The sequence below is a fragment of the Heterodontus francisci genome, chromosome 11 (assembly GCF_036365525.1).
Source record: "Heterodontus francisci isolate sHetFra1 chromosome 11, sHetFra1.hap1, whole genome shotgun sequence".
NCBI classification, from domain to species: domain Eukaryota; kingdom Metazoa; phylum Chordata; class Chondrichthyes; order Heterodontiformes; family Heterodontidae; genus Heterodontus; species Heterodontus francisci.
The window spans coordinates 93,596,687-93,623,441 of NC_090381.1; the positions used below are offsets into that span (position 1 = coordinate 93,596,687).

General features: G+C 41.6%; 1 protein-coding gene across 1 annotated transcript in view; it reads right to left on the minus strand.

Annotated features, from left to right (window-relative positions):
- rasa2 (RAS p21 protein activator 2) overlaps positions 1 to 26,755 on the minus strand; it is a 142,049-nt gene that overhangs the window by 58,399 nt on the left and 56,895 nt on the right. The window contains exons 10-15 of the mRNA XM_068041686.1: positions 20,597 to 20,698; positions 14,766 to 14,922; positions 11,931 to 12,079; positions 4,714 to 4,828; positions 2,761 to 2,835; positions 1,808 to 1,931 (exon numbers count right to left, since the gene is read on the minus strand). Of these exons, the coding sequence (XP_067897787.1) occupies positions 1,808 to 1,931; positions 2,761 to 2,835; positions 4,714 to 4,828; positions 11,931 to 12,079; positions 14,766 to 14,922; positions 20,597 to 20,698 (722 nt within the window). The remainder of the gene's footprint in view (positions 1 to 1,807; positions 1,932 to 2,760; positions 2,836 to 4,713; positions 4,829 to 11,930; positions 12,080 to 14,765; positions 14,923 to 20,596; positions 20,699 to 26,755) is intronic.

Here is a 26,755-nt window from a genome sequence, read left to right on the forward strand (position 1 = left end):
GAGCACTGAACCCTTTTTGCCACATTTCTTCATTCCCCAGTAGGCACCTCCTGCCCACAATAAAGTTGCTTCCCCTAGAAAGCATAGGTGTCAGTCACCTGTTTCAAATAGGAATGAACTGTGGATGTCTATTATCTATTAGATGTCTCCCGGAAGGATCATGTTGTCTGGAAGCTTAATGCTGTGGTACCCTTCGCAAGTATAGGAAAAGTCATCCTAGTCTCTTAAGGCAGTGGACATACCTATTGAGCTCTGGCACCTGGAGAAGCTGTGCCCTCATGAATTACATCTCCATGTCCAATGTATATAGCACAATTGGAATACCTGAAATGATTCCCATACTCTCAGTTTTGCTTGCCACAATTTGTACTGCAGTGATAATAGCCACATCTCTCGGGAGATGCGTCACAGAAAAATTAAGACTTCAGCAAAAAGAGGGAAATTAAGGTACACAAGATGCTGCATGTACAAGTAAATGTCTGTCAAAAAAACTGGACTCAATGTTCAATGAAACAGCTTTAAGAGACACTCCAAAGAAGGCAAGGACGATATCCTTTCACACTACCATTTTATATGGGTTTCACATTTTATATGAGGAACAGGTCAGCGAGTGGAGGTTGACCTGAAGTTGTGAAATTTAGTGGCGACCTCGTATGTCTAAGCATGCCAATTAAGTGAGGGGCACACATGCCTGCAACACAGCATCATTTGGCCCCTCAAAATCATCGACTGGAAAATTGAGTCTGCTGTAAAACGAGCACACAAGGTCATGAACCTGATTTTTTGATACCAATTAGGCTTTACTCTTCAAGGTTTAACAGCTCAAAAGAACCCAAAATTTTAGATACAGCAGGACACTGACAATAGTCCTTTAATAGCTCCATCACCATAGAAATTAGATACAATATAGCTCAGTTTTAGAAACTTATGCCGAAACTTTACAGCCCCCAAAGAGCGGGCTGGTGGCGACGGGTGGGGTGGGGGTGGGCCTTCCCAACGCCTTCCCACCCCCGTTGCAATTTTACGCAGGGCAGCTGGAAATGGCCCGCCTGCTCCAGGCCAATCAAGACCCTTAAGTGGCCAACTAACTGCCACTCAAGGGCCTCCTCCTGCCACCAAGGGTATTTTACCCTTGGGGGCCGACGGCAAAGGCTCCAAGAACCCCGTCTGGTAAAACCAGGCGGTCTTTTTGTGGGCTGGGCCTCCTGAGTGCACACCCTGTGCATCATGGAGGACTGCCCCCGAAGCCCCAATCACCCCAACGCACAACATTGTGTCACCACCCCCCACCAGCCCCTTTATCTTGCCGGGGCCTGGCCGATTGTACCCAGCGAGGCCATAAAAACCTACCAGAGTTCTGCGGCTGTCCTTCCTGTTGCCTCTGATGGCTGGCTGTAGTCCCAGCAGTGGCCACCGCTCCCAGTGGGACTAAGAGCTGTCAGCCCGCAGCTCCATTAGGCGGGACTTCCTGCCTCAAGGAGGTGGAAGTCCCGCCCAAGACCAATTAAGGGCCTGGGGAGCAAAAAATCCCAGCTTGGCTCTCCAGGCCCGCCACTGAGAGTGGGCTCACCACTGACTTTTCGCCCGGTGGGTGGGGCCTCTCGCCCAACGTATAATTCCGGCACAGTTACAGCAGTAGGTCATTTAGCCCCTCGAGCTTGTTCCACCATTCAATGAGAATGATCTGTGATCTCTCACCACATACAGTTTTGAATTTGAATTTTAATATCCAACCATTAATCTGTTCTATTATATTTAGTTTCACAAAGTCCTTTTTGTTTGAAATATCATGACTGTGACCTCTTACCTGGAAATTGCTTCCTTGCCAAGTTTTGTAGTGAATTAAACACCTCGCACATTAAGGTGGGACAACTCATACTGGACTTTACAATCACATTGAACACTCTTTCAACATACTGGCGAAGGTTCTCCTGCAAATTTGAAAATAAAGTCAGTGAAGAAAAAGTAACATTTGCATTCGAATGCTAGCTCAATTCACAACATAGTAGAGGGGATCCCCTGGGCAATTAAATGAAATTTGTATATCACCAAGATTCTTAGATTATCACCAGATTAATCACTAGATTACTGCTCTACCCTTCCTTAACTGCCTATCCTCATCTTCTCCATCTGCACTCACCTCTTCAAGGCCTGCCATCAAGATCACCTGGTATTTACCTGGCTGATCCAACAGACCTGCTGGCTCACACTGGTGTGCCTGGGTCTCATCACGGACATCAGAGTACCGGCCAGAAGCTTTTGTCCAACACCAACCATGGATCCTTAGCAACAGATAGAAGTGCTAAAACCAGTATACACACACCTCCAGCTATCTTGTTGGCAACCTCCACAACATTATCAGTGAAGCCGTGGAGTGACTATTGCTAGAGATGAGCACATACTTGCCCTGAGTGCATGGCTCTAGTTATGGGACAATGGACGGAAACAGGGGAATCCGCTCTCTTGTACAGTGGCATATCTGCCGGTTTCAGTTACAGGCAAGTTTGAGAGATAGCAATTTACTAGAACTGTTGATGGCAGTGCTTGCCTTCTGCCAGCAAAATTGCAAGGAACCAAAAAAGTGAATAAATGAAGTGCGGCTAATTGAGGTGCCACTGCATTAAATATAAAACAGTATACTAAAATTAGTTGGTTAAAATTGTTTTACAGTTGGTTATAAAACTAGCTTTTCTACACTGTGCAACTTACAATTATATATTAAAAATTGAAGCAATTACCAGAAAACCTGAGTGTACATACCTTATTCACCTCAACATTATCACCTTCCTTTAACTTAACAGGATCAATCTCACAAGTTTTACAGGAGTCACAAATCTAAAGAAACAAAACTCCCAATTACCTCGTGAAGATAATTTATATTCTTAAACCGTAATACATTTTATTAGTTGAAGTAGTGAAGTACATCTGTTTTTTAAAAAAAACTTTCAGACTCAAACTGGGGGACCTTTTACTGGAGGAAGAAATTGCATTTGCTGGCAGTAGTATTTGGGCTCTTGGCTTCTCTGGATGTGGAGAGGGGGTCTCTTTAGCTACTCAGGAAGCAAGGTCATGTTGCTTCAGTGGAGGCCTGATGTATGCGCTCCATTTATCAGGCACTTCCTGGGTGTCTAAAAGCTGCATTATTGGAAAACTGTTTGCCATAAATGACCCCCTTCAGTCAAATAAATACTTTTCATTGTGTCATCACAGCAGCACGGTACAACAGACATGTGGTGCCCAGACACACGAACAAGTGGAGAGGGAGTTTAGTGCATTACAGAGTTTGAACATTTGAAATAAATATTTTGATATAAAATGGTAAACAAAAAGTACCACCTTATCTGTACTGCTGACAGCTGGCTAAGGATGGGGAGATGGCGATGCCTCAGAAAGTGAATTTTTTTTGGCAACACATGTTGAGCACAGATATTTAGCCCAAACCTCAGAATATGTTTGCACAGCAATAAAAATGTGCACTTGGTAAATGTTGCGCACCCAGCATCATTTGTAGGAAAACATCCAGGAATAAGATTACAAAATACTTCTGGATGAGTGTGTAAAAAAGATTTTGCTGCAACAATCAACTATAGAGCTACTGACTCTAAATCAGATTATAGTAATATCACAGAATTATTTAAAAATAAACACCCGTCTATTTTCTTATAAAAAGAGAAAGTGAGAGTGAGAGACAGCAATGAGACATGTGTAATGGGGAAAAAAAGGATACAGAAAGAGTGGAAAACAACCAGGAGGAGACAAAATTAGAGTGTGACAACAACTTGCATTTATATAGCATCTTTAATATAGTAAAAACATTCTAAGGCCCTACACAGGAGTGTTATCAGACTAAATTTGTTACTGAGCCACAGAGATTTTAGGACCACTGACAAAAAGTTTGGTTAAAGAGGTAGGTTTTAAGGACAGTTTTAAAGGGCAGGGGAGAGAGAGAGGGGTAGAGGGGTTTAGGGAGGGAATTCCAGAGCTTAGGACCTAGGCAGTTGAAGACACAGCCAACAATGGTGGAGTGATGGAAATCAGGGATGCACAAGAGGCCAGAACTGGATGAACGCAGAGATCTTGGGAGGGCTGCAGGGGTGGAGGAGGTTACAGAGATCAGGACGATTGAAGTAATAGAGAAATTTAAACATTCGGATGGGAATTTTAAATTTCAGGTGTTGCCAGTGGAGCCAGGTGGCAGTATTGATGATAGAGAGCTCAGCGCAAGGTTATATAGATTGCAAACAGTCAGGTTCAGCTTCAAAAAGTAGCCAGGGAGGAGGGATGGAGCCAGTACCCAGAGAACTGAATTTGTGGAAGACGATGGTCTCAGTCTTCCCAATACTTAATTGGAGGAAATTTCTGTTCATCCAATAATGGATATCAGACAAACAACATGATAAATCAGGCAATGGAAGGATCAAAAGAGATGATGGTGCAGAGCTGGGTCTCCTTAGTGTACATGTGGAATCTGGTGCTGTTTTCAGATGATGTCACTGAGGGGCAGCAAGTAGATGAAGGGGCCAAGGATAAATTGAGGCACCAACAGTTACATGAAAGAGAGCGGGTTGGGGTGAACGGATTTAAAAAAAAATAACTTTTGTTCTTGAGCAACTGCAGAGGAAATCAACCAACGGTCTAAGTTTTCCTCCATTCACTGTTCATGGAAAAGTTGGCATGAGTATAAACTAGGAAGTATAATATAATGCATCTTACTTCATCTAAAATAGGCTTCAGTGTCATTTTCAGATAATGCTTTCCAACCAGTTTCATCGTTTCGTCAATACACCGAGTGGCCAGAGAGTTTCCCCTGAAGATAGTGTTGGCTTCCCTACAAAAACAAAGAAACAGGTTACACCAGACCTCAAATTTTCTGAAAACGAAAGTGTACAACAAATCTAACAGTCATTCAAAGGAAAGCACACTGAAAGCTCGGCTCTCCTGTATCATCTACCAGTCACAGTCTGCCACAGAATTGAGTGCTTGCATCTATACGGCACTAATACCTTGCACCAAATTCCAGAAGTCCATCTATGCCGATGCCATAACATTGCTTAAGCAAGCATCAACGCTAAAGAAGCAAGCAGGATACACACAAGTTCTTCAACATATAAGGAATGTAGGAGTGAACAAACTTCTCTTAGACGCTGGTGTTTCTATTTCTTCCTGATAAGATCCTAGAATATACTTACTGTGTTATTTATATTAAACAAAGGGCAAGCACCACTGCAGATTCAGACTCACATGCTGCCAAGGCTGAACTAACTTTAAATATTTAAACTGAACACTCTATATTCTAAGTACCTTCTGCCCATTTGGTTGACGGATCCTAATCTATGAATATTGAGGTTAAAAGATGAAGAATGCATACCTTTAAAACACTCTTACCCCATTGCTGGCATCAATTTGATTTACTAGGAGTGTCCATACTGAAGAAATACCTAATCTCTTGCATCTAGGCCTTATTATAACAAAACATGTAATTCAGTCCACATATTTTTGCCCTGTCGTTTTATTACTTTATAGTCAGGGTTGAAAACAATTTGAAATAGCCATCGAGAAGCTGTACATTTCATTGTTAGTGTATTCACATCCAGAGATAAACTGGGTATGAAGACAACATTTGGCTTTTACCTGTTAATACTGGTTATTGCAAAACATTTCTACTTGCAATCCAATCAGTTTCAATTCCTCACTCTATCCCCGTAGCCCTGCAAGTTTATTTTCCTCAACTGTCCATCCAATTTTCTTTTGAAATCATCGATCGTCTCTGCTTCCACTACCCTTGCAGTCAATGAGTTGCAGGTCATTACCACTCGCTCAGTAAAATGTTCTTCCTCATATCCTCCTACATTTCTTGCCCAAAATCTTAAATTTGTGTCCCACTGTCCTTGTACCATTAACTAATTAGTTTTTCCTTGTCTAACTTATTTAAGCCTGTTACAATCTTGTACATCTCTATTAAATCTCCTTTCAATTTCCTTTGTTCTAAGGAGAACAACCCGAGTTTTTCCAACGTAACCTTGTAAACTAAAATCCCCCATCCCAGGAATCATTCTGGTAAATCTCCCTTGCACCTTCTCAAGGAGTCTCACATCCTTGTCACTGGACTAGCAATCCAGAGTCCCAGGCTAATGCTCTGGGGAGAAGGGTTCAAATTCCACCAGCTGGTGGAATAAAATCAATTAATAAATCTGGAATTTAAACAAAAAATCCAATCTCAGTAATTGTCAATTGTCATAAAAATGCCTTTTAGGGAAGGAAATCTGTTGTCCTTATCTGGTTTGGCCTCCATCTGACTCCAGACCCACAGCAATGTGGTTGACTCTTAATTTCCCTCTAAAATGGCATGGCAAACCACTCAGTTGTACCAAACTGCTAGACAAAAGGAATGAAACCAAACGGACCACCTGGCATTGATCTAGGCACCGATCAACGGCACACCCAGCTCTGTCAACCCTGCAAAGTCCTCCTTACTAACATCTGGGGGCTTCTCCCACAGACTAGTCAAACAACAGCCCGACGGTCATCCTCAATGAATCATACCTTACAATGTCCTAGACACCACCATCACCAGCCATGGTGAGACAGGACATACCCACCAGAAGTGGCGGCACAGTGGTATGCAGTCGGGAGGGAGCTGCCCTGGGAGTCCTCAACATTGACACTGGACCCCATGAAGTCTCATGGCATCAGGTCAAACATGGGTATGGAAACCTCCTGATTACCATCTACCGAACCCACCCCCCCGGCTGATGAATCAGTGCTCCTCCATGTTGAACACCACTTGGAAGAAGCACTAAGGGTGGCAAGGGCACAGAATGTACTCTGGGTGAGGACTCCAATATCCATCACCAAGAGTGGCTCTGTAGCATCACTACCGACCGAGCCCTATAGGACATAGCTGCTAAACTGGGTCTGCGGCAGGTGATGAGTGAGCGAACAAGAGGGAAAGAACCTATTGATCTCGTCCTCACCAATCTACCTGGCGCAGATGCATCTGTTCATGACAGTATTGGTAGGAGTCCTTGTGCACAGTCCTTGTGGAGATGAAGTCCTGTCTTCACATTGAGGATACCCTCCATCGTGTTGTGTGGCACTACCACTGTGCTAAATGGGATAGATTTCGAATAGTTATAGCAACTCAAAACTGAGCATCCATGAGCAGCAGCAGAATTGTATTCAAACACAATCTGTAGCCTCATGGCACAGCATATTCCCCACTCTACCATTACCATCAAGCTGGGGGGGGGGGGCGGGGGGGTCAGCCCTGGTTCAACAAAGAGTGCAGGAGGGCGTACCAGGAGCATCACCAGGAATGTCAAAAAAAAAAAGAGGTATCAACCTGGTGAAGCTACAATACAGGACTACATGCATGTCAAACAGTGTAGGCAGCATGCAATAGAGCTAAGCAATCCCACAACCAACGGATCAGATCTAAGCTCTGCAGTTCTGCCAGTCATGAATGGTGGTGGACAATTAAAAAACTAACAGAAGGAGGGGGCTCCACAAATATCCCCATCTTCAATCATGAGGGAGGCCAGTAGATCAGCACAAAAGAGAAGGCTGAAGCATTTGCAACCTGTGCAGAGTGGATGATCCAACTTGGCCTCCTCCTGAGGTCCCCAGCATCAGAGATGCCGGACTTCAGCCAATTTGATTCACTCCATGTGATATCAAGAAATGCTGAAGGCACTGGATACTGCAAAGGCTATGGGCCCTGACAACATCCCGGCTGTAGTACTGAAGACTTGTGCTGTAGAACAAGCTGTGCCCCTAGCCAAACTGTTCCAGAACACCTACAACATTGGCATCTACCTGACAATGTGGAAAATTGTCCAGGTAAGTCCTATCCACAAAAAGCAGGACAAATCCAATCCAGCCAATTACCACCCCATCAGCTTCCTCCCAATCATCAGCAAAGTGATGGAAGGTGTCTTGACAATGCTATCAAGCAGCACTTACTCAGCAATAACCTGCTCTCTGACGCTCAGTTTGGGGTCCTCCAGGGCCACTCAGCTCCTGATCTCATTACAGCCTTGGTTCAAATATGGACAAAAGAGATGAACTCAAGAGGTGAGTGAGGAGAGAGTGACTGCCCTTCACATCAAGGCAGCATATGACTAACTGTGGCATCAAGGAGCCCTAGCAAAACTGGAGTCACTGGGAATTAGGAGGAAAACTCTCCACTGCTTGGAATCATACCTAGTACAAAGGAAGATGGTTATGGCTGTTAGAGGTCAATCACCTCAGTCCCAGGACTTCACTGCAGGAGTTCCTCAGGGTAGTGATTTAGGACCAACCATATTCAGCTGCTTCATCAATGACCTTCCCTCCATCACAAGGTCAGAAGTGGGATGCTCGCTGATGATTGTACAATGTTCAGCACCATTGCAATTCCTCGGATACTAAAGTGGTCTGTATCCAGTTGCAGCAAGACCTGGACAACATCCAGGCTTGGGCTGATAAGTAACAAGTTACATTTGTGTCACACAAGTGCCAGGCAATGACCATCTCCAACAAGAGAGAATCCAACCATCTCTCGTTGACATTCAATGGCATTACTATTGCTGAATCCCCATTATCAACATCTTGGGGGTCATCACTGACCAGAAACTGAACTGGACCAGCTATATAAATACTGTGGCGACCAAGAGCAGGTCGAAGCTTGGAATTCTGCAGTGAGTAACTCACCTCCTGCCTCCCCAAAGCCTGTCCACAATCTACAAGGCACAAGTCAAGAGTATGATGGAATACTCTCCAATTGCCTGGCCTTAACTACAAGGGGGATATACTCCATCTGCCAAATTTTTGCCCACTCACTTAACCTATCTATATCTCTTTGCCAACACTTTGTGTCCTCCTCACAACTAGCTTTCCTAGTCGGTTCCGAAGAAGGGTCACTGACCCGAAACGTTAACTCTGCTTCTCTTTTCACAGATGCTGCCAGACCTGCTGAGTGGTTCCAGCATTTCTTGTTTCGTTTTAGCTTTCCTACCTCTCTGTATCATTTGCAAATTTGACAATACACTTGGTCCCTTTATATAAGTCATTAATATAAATCATAATAGTTGAGGCCCAGCACTGATCCCTGTGGCACTCCACTAGTTACAGTTTGCCAACCTGAAAATCCCCCATTTATGCTGAGTCTGTTGCCTGTTCGACAATCCTCTATCCATGTTAACATATTACTTCCCACACCATGAGCTCTTATCTTGTGTAGCAACCTTTTGTGGCACCCTATCGAATGCCTTTTGAAAATCCAAATACACTACATCGACTGGTTTCCCCTTTATCCACCCTGCTTGTTACATCCTCAAAGACCTTAATAAATGTCAAACACTATTTTCCTTTCATAAAAGCATGTTCACTGCCCGATTGTATTATGATTTTCTAAATGTCCTGCTACTTCCTTAATAGATTTTAGCATTTTCCCAATGACAGATGTTAGGCTAACTGGCCTATAGTTTCCTGCTTCCTGTCACCAACCACCCCCGATATTTCTTGAATAGAGGTGTTACATTTGCAGTTTTCCAATCAACTGGGACCATTCCAGAATTTAGAGAATTTTGGAAGATTACAACCTGGGGCTGAGATGACTGACCTCCAACAGCCACAACAATCTTCCTTTGTGGTAGGTATGACTCCAACCAGTGGAGTACACCACCCCCCCCCCCACCAATTCCCATTGACAAATTTAGCTAGGGCTCCTTGATGCCACACGCAGTCAAACGCTGCCTTGATCTCACCTCACCTTTGGAATTCAGGTCTTTCGTTCATGTTTGGACCAAGGCTGTAATGAGGTCTGCAACCAAGCTGTACTGGCAGAGCCCAAACTGAGCATCAGTGAGCAGGTTATTGCTCAGTAAGTGCTGCTTGATAGAACTGTTGATGACATCTTACATTACTTTGTTGATAATTGAAAATAAACTGATAGGATGGTAATTGGCCAGATTGGATTTGTCCTGCTTTTTGCAGGCTGGACATACCTGGGCAATTTTCCACATTGTTGGGTAGATACCAATGTTCTTAGCTGTACTGGAACAGCTTAGCTAGGGGAGTGGCAAGCTGAAGCACAAGTCTTCAGTACTACATGCTATCAGGACCCATAGCCATTGCTGTATCCAGTACATTCAGCCATTTCTTTATATCACGTGACAGGAATTGAATTGGCTGAAGACATGAATTTGTGATGCTGTGAACCTCAGGAGGAGGCCGAGATGGATCATCCACTCAGCAATTCTGGCTGAAGACAAATGCAAATGTTTCAGTCTTGTCTTTTGCTGGTCTCTGCCATCATTGAGATTGGGGATGTTCGTGGAGCCTCTTCCGCTGGTTAGCTGTTTAATTGTCGACCATTTACAACTGGATGTAGCAGGACTGCAGAGCTTTGATCTGTTAGTTGTGGGATTGCTTAGCTCTGTCTGTTGTATGCTGCTTCTGCTGTTTGGCATGCATGTAGTCCTGTACTGTAGCTTCAGCAGGTTGGCATTTCATTTTTAGGTATGGCTGGTGCTCCTCTTGGCATGTTCTCCTACACACCTCATTGCATACAAATCTTAAACTGATCTCCATTATGTCTATGGATAATGCAGATAATCCTGTGTTAAAGCAACATGTCACTATCTATCCTCCATCCCCAAAATAAACTCCCTCAGCTCTTAATACTAACCATTTCATACACTATCAAATGAAGTAAATCAGTCCCAAATAGAAAGAACAGAACTGTAGGTTAACTGTTGGTGGTGGAGGAGCTCGATCAATGGATAAACTAATGGAGCAGTCATTTGCTCCTGCAATGTACTGGCAAATGGAGGACAATGAGCATAATGGTATGAAGTAAAACTTGGAGAGAAATTCCTTTGAGCAAATTTTAGGACAGCAAACAGGGTAGCAACAGGAAATGAAGCTCACCATGAGAATAATGGTACCTTACTGTTAAATATCTGATGCATCAACTAGCCTGGGCAAGTTGATTGGCAGCTTGAAACAGATAAGAAATCAGCTGGCAAACAGTAAAGTGGGTTTTATCCCCCTCACTACCCTGTGTTCTGCCACCTCAGTTCCATTGGACCTGTACAGCTCCTCCAATTCTTCAGTGCAACCCACTTTACCTCTAACCCGGTGGTGTACCCCTTTCTCCATTTCCAAACCTCTGGTGCAGCTGCGCCATCTTCTGCTTATGATCTTCCAGTGGGCTTGACCCCAGCTCCAATAAGTATTTCAATCCTCCGATGCACACAACCACTAGGTCAGATACTTCTCATACACCTGAATCCCAGCTCCAATCCCTCATTTTCCTTTGCAAACTATTCCAATCCTATATACTGTAGTGACCCCCATCCATAACTACAGTTATACTTTATCCCCTTTCCAGATTTAGTTCAACTGGATGAAGTTCAAATAGTAGCGTGGGCGAGTGAAAGTTAACTTGGAAGAACTCATTTTAAAAAAAACAAATACATTCCACAATCAACTAAGTTTTGGAACATTTTTCCTGGTACTGTTGAAAGCCCACAGCAGCATAGGAACATCATGAATTATGGAACAACCTCAACCAAGGTCTTAGTAGTTATAAATTCACAGGATGAAATATTCCTATACTCTTCACAATTGGCAATCTTACTTAGGGAGGCTTAATGGATTGATAGGGGAAATGAAAATGCCATATTGGCACAGCAGGTGCTGTTGTTATGAAGATGCAATTGAGGCACATTGATTGGACACAGTAAAAAGAGCTTTACTCAGCAACAAGCACTCCCAGATCAATTATAGCAGTGTTCAGATCAAATGTTGGAAATGTGGTCCACCAGTAAGGTCCACCTGTTCCTCAGTAAAGTTCTACATCAGAGCTAATGATAAAATAGTCTCTTGTTCCTCCCAGGGTGTGGCAATCAAGGGAGACCAACCATTGTAGCAATTGACAGACTTACTGTGTCTGCTGGAGATCTAACTCGGCTATAGCACGGAGGAAAGAAACCAGCTTCTTGTGATGCAACAGCAGGCGTACAATTGGCAATACTGCTTCTTGCTTCTCACGGCACACCTCACCCAGGATATGGACTGCTGAGGCGGATATAGGCTTGAATAAGAGAAAGGAGAAAGGATAAGCAACACTGCAAAATGACCTCAGAGGATTTGTTGCAAGTCACCATTTTAATCACTTACAGATGCTCTCCACCCTTCCTATGTCCACAAAAATAGTTCTCAATCTGTGGGAAGGTCATAACTAACACAATATAGACTATATACCTGATGGATAACATTCTATGTTGTCAATATGCCAAGAATACTATATTTACTTAGGAGCTAGGCTGGTTATTTAATAAAAAGTGGACTGGGCTTGCTCGCTACAAACTGCAGCTGTAATGTCACTTTCGATTACATTTGACAATGCCAACAGCTAACCAGGATATTCCTGGAACAGAGTCTGTGTGAACCAAACCAAACCAAACTTGAGGAAAAGGAGTCATCAGTACAAACCTCATTATTCAGCCCATGCCAGCTCACAAGATAATAAGATTTAGCTCATAATGTATGTCTTGAAGAAATGATCTCATTCTTAAACACTGGCTTGAATGCAGGCCAATATCTTTTTAGTCTATATATAATGAGACCCAGTTTTTTGCTCCACATTTAAAGACATTAGGGAAAAACTGGACTTTGAGAGTCTGTTCAAGTTAGATACTTTGTGATAACAGAAGAAATAAGCTTAAGCAATTTGAGCATGTGTGCACAATGAACATTCAGCAGTATCTGGACCATGACACCATTCAGATCCTGTTTTTACTTTCAACATTACTATTTCCAAAGCAATGAAGGGTATTATACATGGCTTGTGCATTGATTTAATCAGGTTTAGATTTTCTTTAATCACTATATAAAGCAAATGCTAGTAAAAACCAAGAGATTGATGGTATTTTAACAGTGAAAATGAGATTTGACAATTCTCTGCAAAATGTTGCTCATTTAGGAAAGGTTATGTTCAAGCATGTAAGCTGAGATGTATGCACTTACAGTGGCAATTATACACAAAAGTGCAATAATGTCTGCTTTGAAAAGGCAAAAAATTAAGCATGTTGCTGAGGTGTTATACAATATTGTGACCATCCTAAGTTAACCAGCAGATGGTGTCAGCCCTTTTTGTTTAAAAAAATGGCCAGCTGTAGCTGATAGCAATTTTTGGAACTACCAGCAGTATATTAACACTTTTTGGAATAAGGGACCACTGCTGTACTTAATGTAGATATATTTTCTAATACCGCACAATATCAGGATAGTAGCTTGTATTAATTCCTTTTAAAAGGTCTCGTGATTGAAGGCTAGTTTTTGTAGTGATGCATACTCATTAGTGGAGGTTCCAAGAAAGGTGCATTCTTTAATAATTGGGTATATCTTAAGTTTGCCTTTTTAAAATGTTACAAATACTACAATGCACATTTCACTATAAAACAGCTCTACAGCCTCAGCATGACTGCCCAAATATTTAAAAAGTCTCATGACTGAAAGGTATCTGTGTACCTGAGCAGGGATAACAGTTCAAATTCCAAATGTAGCCTTCTGTAATGTACATCTCCCCATTAGCAAGTTTTAAAATAAAAATCAAACCACCTGAGTTCATCAGCTATTTTCACTCATCCTGTTCCTTTGCCCTTCCCTGCACACTGGATTCTGTGTCATAAGAACATAAGTAGTAGGAGCTGGTGCAGGCCATTTGACTTTGAGCCTGTTCCACCATTCAATATAATGGCTGATCTTCTACCACAACTCCTCCTTCCCACACTATCCCTTAATTTCCTTAATGCCCAATAATCGATCGATCTCCGTCTTGAATACACTCAAGAATTGAGCAGTCACAGCTCTCTGAGGTAGAGAATTCCAGAAATTCACAGCCCTTTGGGTGAAGAAATTTCTCATCTCAGTTCTAATGGGTGCACCCTTATCCTGAGATGTGACCCCATGTTCTAGATTCCCCAGCAAGGGAAAAATTCTCAGCAACTAGCCTGGCCATCCCCTTAAGATGGTTTTCTGTTCAATAGATCACCTCTCATTCTTCTAAACTGAAGGAAATATAGGCCTAGTCTACTCAATCTCTCCTCATAGATCAAGCCTATTCATTTCTATCTGTCCCTAATAGTCGTTACGAAGACGTGGTTACAAAGTGAACAAGGTTGGGACCTAAATATTCTAAAGAGATGGGCAAAGGGATAAAAAAAAGGGGTAGCCCTGATAAATAATGGATGGAAGAGAGACAGTACAGAGAAAGGATCTTAGCTCAGAAAATCAAGTAGTGGAAGCAGTTTGGGTGGAGCTAAGAAACAGCAAGGGGTACAAAATATTGATGGGAGTTGTGTATAGGTCCCCTAACAGTATTTGTAGTATAGGGCAGAGTATAAATGTGTTGGAGGGTGCTCTGATGTTTGACTCCTAGTATGCTAGGATTTGTTTGAGGAAGTGCAGGCTGACATGCCTTCCAATTCAGCAAAAGAGCATTAAGGAAACAAAGAATTAAAACTTAGATAGCACCTTTCATGACTGGCTAAGAGTATTAGAATAGTTTAGCCAACAGTGATATCCTAATGAGGCACAAACTCGCCAAGTTTCTTTAGTTGCAAAGGCAACACTGTTGCTCACTATGGAGATCTTTCATCAGAATAAAGGAGCCAGAACTACTTTATTACACTGGGATACATGCATTCTGTTAAGCTGCAGCACATCATACAAGCAAAAAGCAACAAGCTTCGCAGCCTCTATCAGCAAATAATTACCTTGACATCTGATGACTTTAGCAGCAGGTCATTTAGAGAACTATAGTACTGGGAGGGAAGCACATAATCTTCGTTGTAGAATATGGAGAGCCGAAGTGACCCCAAGTCTTCTGATTTTGCAGACTTGTTTCCATTGTCCTTTGGTTGTAGTAAGTACCTGTTCAAAAACAGTGTGCATACTTGTTTGAGCCCTTCCAAATAAAACACTGCAAATATTCGAGGGACAACTAATAACATAATTGGCTATTGGGTAGGGTAGGGTTGTGGATGACTAGGCCATGTTAATTCAACAAAATGTCGTACAATTAATCCTAGGCAAAATCTATATCATGTTGGTGTAACTCCATATTTATACATTCCTCCCTGGCAGCAATGTTTTGCAATAGTACACACAAACTAGCATGTGTTTAACAGGAATTTCTTTCAGTGCACCAGGTACAAGAGCACTATTCACATCAATTCTATTGGTAGTTAAACAAGGTTGCCAAAGATTCACACCTTGCTGGTTTTACACATCTTCTAAATAATCATATTCAGGCCAAAAACTTTGCCTTGCCAGTTACAGTTACCAAAACCTCTTATCTGTTTGAAATCAATACTCGAACAAGGAGCAAGAGATTTTTTGTTCACACAAAACTGAAAGAGGTACCAGTTCCCACTCATGTTGACTTCAAAAAAACTTTACACAACTCAATGCAGGATTATTGAAGTCTATGCAAAATTGTAAACTATAAACAATGCATTAGCTTGTTTAGTTAATTGAAAACACTTCACACCCAGTGTGTTGAAAAGTCCTTTGACTCCTGTCTGTCTAAACTGAGGGAGTGAAAGAGAAAAACTAGGACACATAGTGAGGAAGCTTTTTGCCAGTGGCTCTCAATGTATTGTCCGTGGGCTGGTCCAAAATGAAAGCTAAGGACATGCAACGCCATGGCCGAGCCCATACGAGAACACAGGCCAGAACCCTCACCCCCAGAACTTGCATGACATCACACAACAGACTGGCTCTTGCATGTGTGGCACGAATTGTCACAAGCACGAGCAACAACAATGTAGTTTTATAACCAAGATTTGTGTTACTATTAATTTTGTATGATTAATATAAATGCAAGGTAAGTATTAGTTTCTCACAAGGAGATTATTGTGATGATTTTATAACAAATGTATTCTCTTATAGTATTAATGTTAATAATATGAAAATGCTTATACTTGTGTTACTGGCATGAATTAATTTACTAATGGTACGTCATAAAAAATTAATGCACATAAATTTATTACATTTAGTAGTGAAAAAGCAGCAAAACTATTTATAGTTTCCAGAAGTTCCCATTAACTGATGAGTTTTTTTTTGTGGTGGCAAATGGAAGTGGGTGGGATAGGACTGTTAGATGGTCTGCTGGATCTTTTGCCCCACCTAAGTAGTCTGTGTACGCAAAGGTTTGAGAAGCACTGAAACAGAAAAGCTTCAAAGTGTGTATAGGAAAAACTGTAAAAGTTTTCACTGAGAAGCAGTTAGTTAATTTGTGCATGATGACACACTGATGTGGACAATCGTGGTCTGTTCTTTATTTTGCACTGATATGCAAAGATAAATTACACTAATCGATTCTGATTCTTACTGTAAAATAAAGCAATTTATCCTTTCACATCTGGTTTCATCTCACTAAGCATCTTCTTAGTCTGCCTTCGTAGAAACTGAAGCACATTATCATTTAAGCTTATACGTATATAAAGAGCAAGAGGGTACCAGGGAAAGGGTCGGCCCACTCAAGGACAGAGGAGGGTATCTATGTGTGGAGCCAGAGGAAATGGGCGAGGTACTAAATGAGTACTTTGCATCAGTATTCACCAAAGAGAAGGACTTGGTGGATGATGAGTCTAGGGAAGGGAGTGTAGATAGTCTGGATCATGTCGTTAACAAAAAGGAGGTGGTGTTGGGTGTCTTGCAAAGCATTAAGGTAGATAAGTCCCCAGGGCCTGATGGGATCTACCCTAGAATACTGAGGGAGGCAAGGGAGGAAATTGCTGGGGCCTTGACAGAAATCTTTGTATCCTCATTGGCTACAGGTGAGGTCCCAGAGGACTGGAGAATAGCCAATGTTGTTCCTTTGTTTAAGAAGGGTAGCAAGGATAATCCAGGAAATTATAGGCCGGTGAGCCTTACGTCAGTGGCAGGGAAATTATTGGAGAGGATTCTTCGGGACAGGATTTACTCCCATTTGGAAACAAACGAACTTATTAGCGAGAGGCAGCATGGTTTTCTGAAGGGGAGGTCGTGTCTCACTAACTTGATCGAGTTTTTTGAGGAAGTGACAAAGATGATTGATGAAGGAAGGGCATTGGATGTTGTCTACATGGACTTCAGTGAAGCCTTTGACGAGGTCCCTCATGGCAGACTGGTATAAAAGGTGAAGTCACACGGGATCAGAGGTGAGCTGGCAAGATGGATACAGAACTGGCTCGGTCATAGAAGACAGAGGGTAGCAGTGGAAGGGTGCTTTTCTGAATGGAGGGCTGTGACTAGTGGTGTTCTGCAGGGATCAGTGCTGGGACCTTTGCTGTTTGTATTATATATAAATGATTTGGAGGAAAATGTAGCTGGTCTGATTAGTAAGTTTGTGGACGACACAAAGGTTGGTGGAGTTGCAGATAGTGATGAGGATTGTCAGAGGATACAGCAGGATATAGATCGGTTGAAGACTTGGGCGGAGAAATGGCAGATGGAATTTAATCCGGACAAATGTGAGGTAATGCATTTTGGAAGATCTAATGCAGGTGGGAAGTATACAGTAAATGATAGAACCCTTAGGAGTATTGACAGGCAGAGAGATCTGGGCGCACAGGTCCACAGGTCACAAAGCGTCAATGCAGGTGGATAATGTAGTGAAGCAGGCATACGGCATGCTTGCCTTCATCGGTCGGGGCATAGAGTATAAAAATTGGCAAGTCATGCTGCAGCTGTACAGAACCTTAGTTAGGCCACACTTAGAATATTGCATGCAATTCTGGTCACCACACTACCAGAAGGACGTGGAGGCTTTGGAGAGGGTACAGAAGAGGTTTACCAGGATGTTGCCTGGTCTGGAGGGAATTAGCTATGAGGAGAGGTTGGATAAACTCGGATTGTTTTCACTGGAACGACGGAGGTGGAGGGGCGACATGATAGAGGTTTACAAAGTTATGTGTGGATAGTCAGTAGCTTTTACCCAGGGTGGAAGAGTCAGTTACTAGGGGACATAGGTTTAAGGTGCGAGGGGCAAAGTTTAGAGGGGATGTGCGAGGCAAGTTCTTTACAGAGGGTAGTGAGTGCCTGGAACTTGCTGCCGGGGGAGGTGGTGGAAGCAGGTACGATAGCAACGTTTAAAAGGCATCTTGACAAATGCATGAATAGGATGGGAATAGAGGGATACGGACCCCGGAAGTGCAGAAGGTTTTAGTTTAGACAGGCATCAAGATTGGCGCAGGCTTGGAGGGCTGAATGGCCTGTTCCTGTGCTGTACTGTTCTTTGATGCAAGATAGTGCGAGTCAACTAGCATAAAAGATGCTCAAAACTGCAGATGGGACCAGTGGGTGACATATGCCCAAGAATGTAGACCCAAATCGGCATCACGTGCTGTTCCATCCAGTTGAATTTAGGGCACTGGACTACATACTTTTAAAAACACTCCACCTGGTGCACCTGACTTTAGAGGGTCACTGACTGCAGCCATGTAGAATATGCATACCGGACTGTCTTATTCCGTCAACTGAATATGATGGTGTGTAGGCAATTGCAGTAGCAGGGATCAAAAGATAAATGAAAAACCAATGGTCTAAGATTTTTTTCCATAGTCGGACCAATTTTTTGAATAATGCTTGCAATTTATTGTAGTAGTTACTGCGCAGAGATAATAGTCTTTTCTCTATGAAAGAAGGAAACCATAGCAACACTCCAGCTCAATACTTTGGTATGGTTTTGTTACAACAGCAAGTACAGATTACTACAGAAACATTAGGCTGCTTATGATAGGAAATGCAGTCATCCTGACCCAGTTTCTCATTTCAAGTCAAGGATGCAAGAGACACAATACAGTGACACGCAAATCAAGTGTCGGATTACAGTTTCTTTCCTTTTCCTACTGAGTTGCCATACACTGGACTATGTATATCAAGTAAGGCAGGCAAACTCCTGCGGTTTTCAAACAAAAGTTTATTAGTTTAGTTTAGAGATACAGCACTGAAACAGGCCCTTCGGCCCACCGAGTCTGTGCCGACCATCAACCACCCATTTATACTAATCCTACACTAATCCCATATTCCTACCACATCCCCACCTATTCCTATATTTCCCTACCACCTACCTATACTAGGGACAATTTATAATGGCCAATTTACCTACCAACCTGCAAGTCTTTTGGCTTGTGGGAGGAAACCGGAGCACCCGGAGAAAACCCACGCAGACACAGGGAGAACTTGCAAACTCCACACAGACAGTACCCAGTATTGAACCCGGGTCGCTGGAGCTGTGAGGCTGCAGTGCATTGGGCACCCAAGGTAAAAGGGGTGAATTTCCTTGGGGCTTTCCCTGCGCATCACTGTAACTTGGTGGAAGGTCAATGACATTTGCATGTGTAAATGAGGTTTCTGTCAAACCTCCACTGAAATTATGGTGGTGAAGTAGGCAAAGCCCCAAGGGTGCTAACCACTGCGCCACTGTGTATTCTAATTGTTCATTTGATCCTCAATTTTAAGCAATAGTTTAAATATATTAAATGATCCCAACACAAGCAGTCTGTGTCATTACATTGTTGCGTCAGTTTCTGTGGTTTGTTCAGTCGGTAGAAATCAACGGAACAAGAAAACAATATTTTCTGGAAGATGGAAATACAACTTAAAAGTAGGATAAAATAGGCCAAACATTTTCTTGAATTAGCATGAAATGAAAACTGAGTATTGAGAGAACAATTGCTTCAGAGCAATTTATTCCATTGTGGAAAAAATATAGCTAAACTATCTGGAGCACACCGCGGCAAGGGAGCCCAATCAAATATACACTTTGAAATACTTCTGTGTGAAATGTGCTATGTAAAGGCAATGAAGTGGTATAACCCAATATGAAGGCACTTGTAATGAGAAGGTGGACAGAGGCCCAAATACAGCATTTACAACATTAATGATGCCAATTTTCACTACATGGAGGAATAAAAATAAAAGAGTTAGGGTTCTACATTAACAGACTGAAGTTTATTAACATTAGGGATAAACTGTTCATTTTTTTTGGAGGTGGTGGTGAGGTGATAAGGGGGAGGGAGGAGAGAAGAAAATCACAGGGAGAGCAATTTAAACAGTTTTCTGTAGATTAAGACTGAATCATTCTCAACAGGATCCCACTTCAGTTTTTCCTCATTTGGATACTGCACATTTCCAGTGTTTTTCATTTTCATCAAGGAACAAAGCGTAGCTTTAGTATATTACTCAATCACATCTCAGTTCTCAATGTAAACCGATTGTTCCTTATTCCTTTGATCAAAGCACTTATTCTGGACAATGTTGCGGAGAACTGTGGAGAAATATAATGGCAGTGTAGGCAATCCTGTGTAAAGACCTGCTCTTATGATACTAATGTTTTAATTCAGAACACAATGATGTAATTTAGTGAGAGTTTTAAGACAAAAACCAAGTTACTGCAACCAAGGTTTTGAATCTTGAAAACAGCACCTTAAAAACAACTTCATAGCTCTGCCATTACAAGTGCCATTTTTTGTGGAAATATAGGGCATCCCTTTAACTGGATTTCATTCTCAATGCAATCTATCTTAAGGACATGTAAGGTTTCCACTCCAACTCTTACCATGCCCGATGACAGTTGTCATTCCTTAAAATCTTCACGGGAACCTTAATCTCACCGAGGAAGATATCTTGCACCAAGTTTTCACTGTTCCACAGATCAACTCTGAAGAAATAAAAAAAATGTTAATCTCACGATATGGAAAGATTTTCATCTTCTGGATCACAGTTTTTAAACTGAAAAAGCTGCTAAATTATAGATAAGCATTTTGTGAAATATGCTCAATTACCTTAAATGAACATTTAAAAAAAAACTAGAAAACGATGGTCACATAGTGTACTAACTGCAACACCATAAATACAAGCTGAAGTGCTGAAGGATCCTCTACATATTATAGGGCTTTACAACTAGGAAATTGAAAAATATTCATGCTAACACAAGGCTGCCAGAATAATTTTGCAGAGAAATTTGTAATTAAATTAGCAAACAAAGAAAATTTAATTGACAACACAACACAATTGTGCAAAGGAATGGTGACAGTACAACTCAACATCTTGTATGGAAATATTTAGTAGACTAGAACCTAGAACAACTCAGCAACATTTAATCTACTGAAAAAATTTTATATTATCATTTATATACTTACTTATTTGGACAGTTCCGTTCAATACAATTACGTTCACTTGAGGTTTAAGCATTTTCAAGTGGAATGTATAATAGAACTCAGGAGTGAGATTGGTGATGCCAAGTGCACCAAAATCAAGAAGTGCTAATGCCATTTCGTAGTTAGCTACACACCACTTCACCTTACTTCATGTAAATACATGCTCCTGCCTGATTTCTCCCACTATCAAAAAATGATCTGTTCAGGATGCAAAGCACTGAACAAGCTTCAGCAGCACGAACAACAGTCTGGTGTAATTCAAATTTGATCCAATAATAAACGTCATGGCAAATACAGCAGCACTGCCTGCATCAAAGTGAGCCGCCAGGCCTGGGTGACCTATGGTAAATCAAAGACTTTTCAGTTGGCCAGAGTGCAATAATGAGGTCTTTATGTACACCTTTTTTCTCATGGTAGAGGCAAAAAAAAGGACGAGAAATCAGAACAGAAAATTCTGGAATTACACAGCTTCTACACAGAAAAAGAGAGAGAACGCAAAGCTCTAGTGAAGGGAATGTGAAATGCTAATCTTTTCTCTTTCGAAATGCTGATGGACCTATGTATTTCCTTTTTACATTTTATTCTTTTTTCACATTCCATTCTTATACACTCTGTAGCAACTTAAACTAGCAACTGAAGATCTCTAACTAAATCAATCATACAATCTGGCAACTGTTTAAATCATACAACTAACCAATCAGATAAACCATCAGAATTTTACAAATTTCTTACTAGATCAGTCCAATAACTAAATCAAGTGCCTACTGTGATTTAAGAAAATATTAAACAACTTATATAGCACATTTAATGTAATAAAATGTCCCAAGGCGCTTTATAGGAGCATTATAAAACAAAATATGATACCAAACTACGTAAGGTGATATTAGGTCAGATAACCAAAAGCTTGGTCAAAGAGGTAGGTTTTAAGGAGTAAGGAGGAAAGTGAGGTAGAGGGTGGAAAGGTGTAGGGAGGCTATTCTCGAGCTTAGAGCTTGGTAACTGCAGGTGCGGCCACCAATGGTGGAGCAATTAAAATCATGGATGCTCAAGAGGCTAGAGGAGCGTGGATGTCTGAGGTTTGGGGGCTGGAAGAGATGGCAGTGATAGGGAGGGGTGAGGCCATGGAGGGATTTTTAAAACAAGGATGAGATTTTTAAAATCAAGATGTTGCTCGACTGGGAGCCAACGTAGGTCAGCAAGCACAGGGTCGATAGGGGAGCAAAAATGTTGCGAGTTAAAACATGGGCAGCAAAGTTTTGGATGACCTCAAGTTTACAGGAGGATAGAATGTGGGAGACCAGCCAAGAGTGTGTTGGAATAGACAAGTCTAGAAGTAACAAAGGTATGAAATAGGATTTCAGCAGCAGATGAGATGAGACAGGTGTAAGTTGGGCGATGTTACGGAGGTGGAGCTAGGTGGTCTTAGCGATGGCATGAATTTGAGGTCGGACGCGCATCGAGGTCAAATGGGACACCAGGGTTGTGAACAGACTGGCTTAATATTTTTATTATTTCATGGGATGTGAACGTCGCTGGCAAGGCCAGCATTTGTTGCTCATCCCTAGTTATCCTTGAGAACAATCTCAGACTGTTTCCATGGAGAGGGAGGAGGCGGTAACTAAGGAACGGAATTTGGAATGGGGATCGAAAATGATGGCTTCAGTCTTTCTAATATTTAATCGCTGGAAATTTCTGCCCATCCAGTACTAGATATCAGATAAGCAGTCTGATAATTTAGCAACAGTGGAGAAGTCGAGAGAGGTGGTGGTGAGATAGGTCCGAGTATCCATCAGTGTACATGTGAAAACTAGCACTGCTTTCGGCTGATGTCGCCAGCTAAAAATGCAGCAGGACCCGGTTATAAGCTTTACTTATTTTGGTGCAAGGGAAGAAAAACAATAGCCACTATTGCTGCCCTGATTACTATTCAGTGACTTTGCCTGTGTGGACACCAAGTAAGGACAATCTGGCCACACTCAATACTTAGGATCACATTTAAATTACAGCCATTTAGGTGGGGTATCGGAAAGGCCTTATAAACCATACTTCAGAATAGGACACTAGGTGCCTTTACATTTTTTCTGGAATGTTGTTTTCAGAGATCAATCTCTGCTTTAAAGCTGCAATTGAAGAGATGGGTCCATAGGGCTGCTGAACTCTGATGTGCAGTGTGGAGAAGCAGAGTACAAAGACAGGCACCAGCTAAGTATGCAATCTACAGATGCCAGTTTCCTTTATCTGACAGAACAATCATAAATCCACTCTCCTGTCACTCTGTGATTGTCAAATCATAGAATCTTTTGAGGAGTGTAGCTGATGGAGGGAGAACTCCTCCCCTCACTAACTCCTCCCCTACTGAACAGAAGTGCCTGCTGTATTCTGGAGAAGAGGGGCAAACATTGGGTATGGGAATTAAACTAATTAACTGCAGATTTTAAAAATGGCACTGAGGTGCTAAACCAACACAATATATCAAATAGATAACGAAGATAGATTTTCCAGTGCAATTAGTTTCTTTTATCATTTAAATTAGCAATAGCTCAGTCAGTATTTATTCTGACAACAAAAGTGCTTCTATTTCTGTGTAAAAGATTCAACACCTCATTCAACAAATGAGCGGGAGGGCTCATAACTGAGGGAAAAATTCAAGAGCCACCTTCACAATCCTTTGCCTTTACATGGCTTGTGAATTGTGGAAGTAATACAGATTCCATTTTGCAAAGAGGTTTAAAGTACCAATGTACTCTGGAATTAGCAACCTTAGAAGAGATGGAAAACCCAAAGCATCCTCTTTTACCAAGTAGTTAAAAAAAAGTCACCGGCAGCTGGTAACGGAATTCTTGCCAACAAATTCGGCAGGACAGAATACAAAAAAAACAAAACTCAAATAAATGCAGTGCAGTTTGAAAAATGCAGGGGGATAAAATATTGGCCAACTCTTTAAAATACACCACTTCCTGAAAACCTCGCTCCTGCATGTAATGGCTAAAACACTCTTCCAAAACCCAACAAAAAATTAGACTCTGCTTCCCAGAAACACAAGTTGGAAACTCGTGTGGGCTGCTGTAGGCGTAAGACGGTATGATTTTCTGGATTAGGAATTTGGAACCTCTTTTGGGCCATGGTAGTGGGGAGAAGTAAAAGATTATAAAAATGGGCAAATAAAATTGCGTCACATAATGAGTACTACCCAGCAACAGGGTTATAAACACAAAAAATGCTGGAAATTCAAAGCAGGTCAGAGGGGGAAAAAAAACGACAGGTTAATGTTTTGAGCAGAATCTCTTCTTCAGAATATGAACTGCCTTTTCTCTCTCCAGATACGGACTGCTCTGCTGAGTATTTCAAGTATTTTCTGTTATAGGAAAGTGGTGTTTCTTGGTAAATCCCAGAAATGCCACAAATAGGACAGAACAGATCTCAATTCCAAATAATAAACAAACAACTTCATTGAAAAGTCTAACCATATACTTTTCTGTCCATCAGTCCTGAATGGCACCATCAGATAGCACAACCTTAAAAGAATCCTTTTATGCCTAGCTTCGTGGGACAAATGTAAAACATGTTTCATCGTTACAGAATACTAACTTCTCATTTTTCCAACGTGATGCTGTGAACAAATTTCTTTGGATGAAATAACAGAACCAGAATGAGCAATGCAGTCAGCAAATGTTTTGGCTCTCCACTGCAGTGTTACAAATGAGCAGGAAGGTTCATAACTGTCAATATATATGTGCCATGGTAGGAGCCAACACCTTTTCCTCTCTCCCCAGCAGTGCTGACATCACCACAATTGATCAGCGTAAATCAGGACTTTCTTTCTGAGACCACAGCACACAAATAATAAACAGAATGAATGGTAAGCAGTGAGTAAAAAAGGGTGCAATATAATTCTGTAGTTCTGGCAATAAATTGAGATTCATTGTCACGTTTTGAAATACCAGATTAAACCTGCAAACAAATTATGACATTATCCAACCCACCATCTAGAATTCCATAATTTACATATACATACAGAAAACATGACGGAGTATATCACAAGGTACTAACATGTTGAAAGGCTGCAGAAAACATCAAATCTTCTCTAATCCACCTACAGTCAACATCCAAAAGCCACATGCAAATTAGTTCCAAACATAATTTACAGCATACAGAATGGGGCACACTAATGTAGTGGTTATTGGACTAGAACAACTCAGGGGTTGAAAGTTCAAACCTCACCAAGGCAAAACTTAATTCAATAAATCTGGTAAATCTAGTATCAGAAAGCAACCATGAAGCTGATGGATTGTCATGAAACCCAACCGGTTCACTAATACTCCTCAGGGAAAGGAATCTACCACGCCTATCTGATTTGGCATACACAAAACACTGCATGAAAAAAAAAAATTTTCTTGTGTCTCCAATTGCATTTTACCAGAGATTAAATCTTCCATTGCCCATTTTCTGTGTGGTTCAGCATGAAGAAATAGTTGACTGGGAGAGCAGACATTTGACAACTGTCCAACAGAAACTGAGAAATAATGGTGTGTGTGGAGTTGTGGGGTGGGTGGCAGATAAAGTGTCATTGTATGTTATGACACCATACTGTACAGAGGCCCTCTGGACTGATTCCTGGCTAAATGTGCCAAAATTTGGGACACTAAACAACATTCTTCCCTCAACACATTATCCCCAAAATTGCACACTAACTGGACATTCATCTTGGTGCTGCAGTCAACCTCAAAAGTAACTAAATGTAGGAGGCACTGTCATAAGATGCTTTATGAATTCAAACATTTACGTACAACAGGTCACACAGTTGCTGGGTTAGGGAAGGTTGCGATAAAATCAGCCAAGGTTCATAATGACGACTATTTGGTGAGCTCCACTTAAAATCAAAACTGTGTCAATGTTACGTGGTACGAGTGCCAAAGATCACATTCCACTCAACTGATAAATGTAATAAAATTATAAAGCCAACCTGGTTACATGCAGTTACAAAACACAGCACCCAAATTATAGAAAGAAAATGCACCACAGTAACACAACATGCAGGTATTTACTGTTCAGCAATCAACCATCTTACCTCACTGACATCAGACCCCGTTCGACAGCAGAAAGGACAGTTAGAAAGAAGAGGAATATTGATCACTTTCCCTAACAAAGTAGCTTCAAAGCTTATTTAAGGTATTTGATTTCCTGGATTTCTACCAAGAATGATACTGCAATAACAAACGGAACATTGCAAAAGCATTAGTTGGCTATTGGTTGCGAATGAAGGGAAACCTCAGTCGAATAATTGTTTTTGAAGTTATAATTACTGACAGCTTAAATGTGGCCAATTGATCATTAGAGTCCATCTTCTTGCATCAATAGTCTTGGACCACAGGTCAATCAATCAATACTAAACAAGCTCACACCACTTCCTGGTGCAAAGGCCTGGGCCAGAGTTTGCTGTGGCAAGGCAAATAACAGCATCTGCCATAAGCTAAGCTTGCCCCTGCACGCTTGAGTTCAAACTTTTTTGCCCACTAGGTTGCTGAAAGTGAAAATTGATTGTATAGTGAGGCAAACAA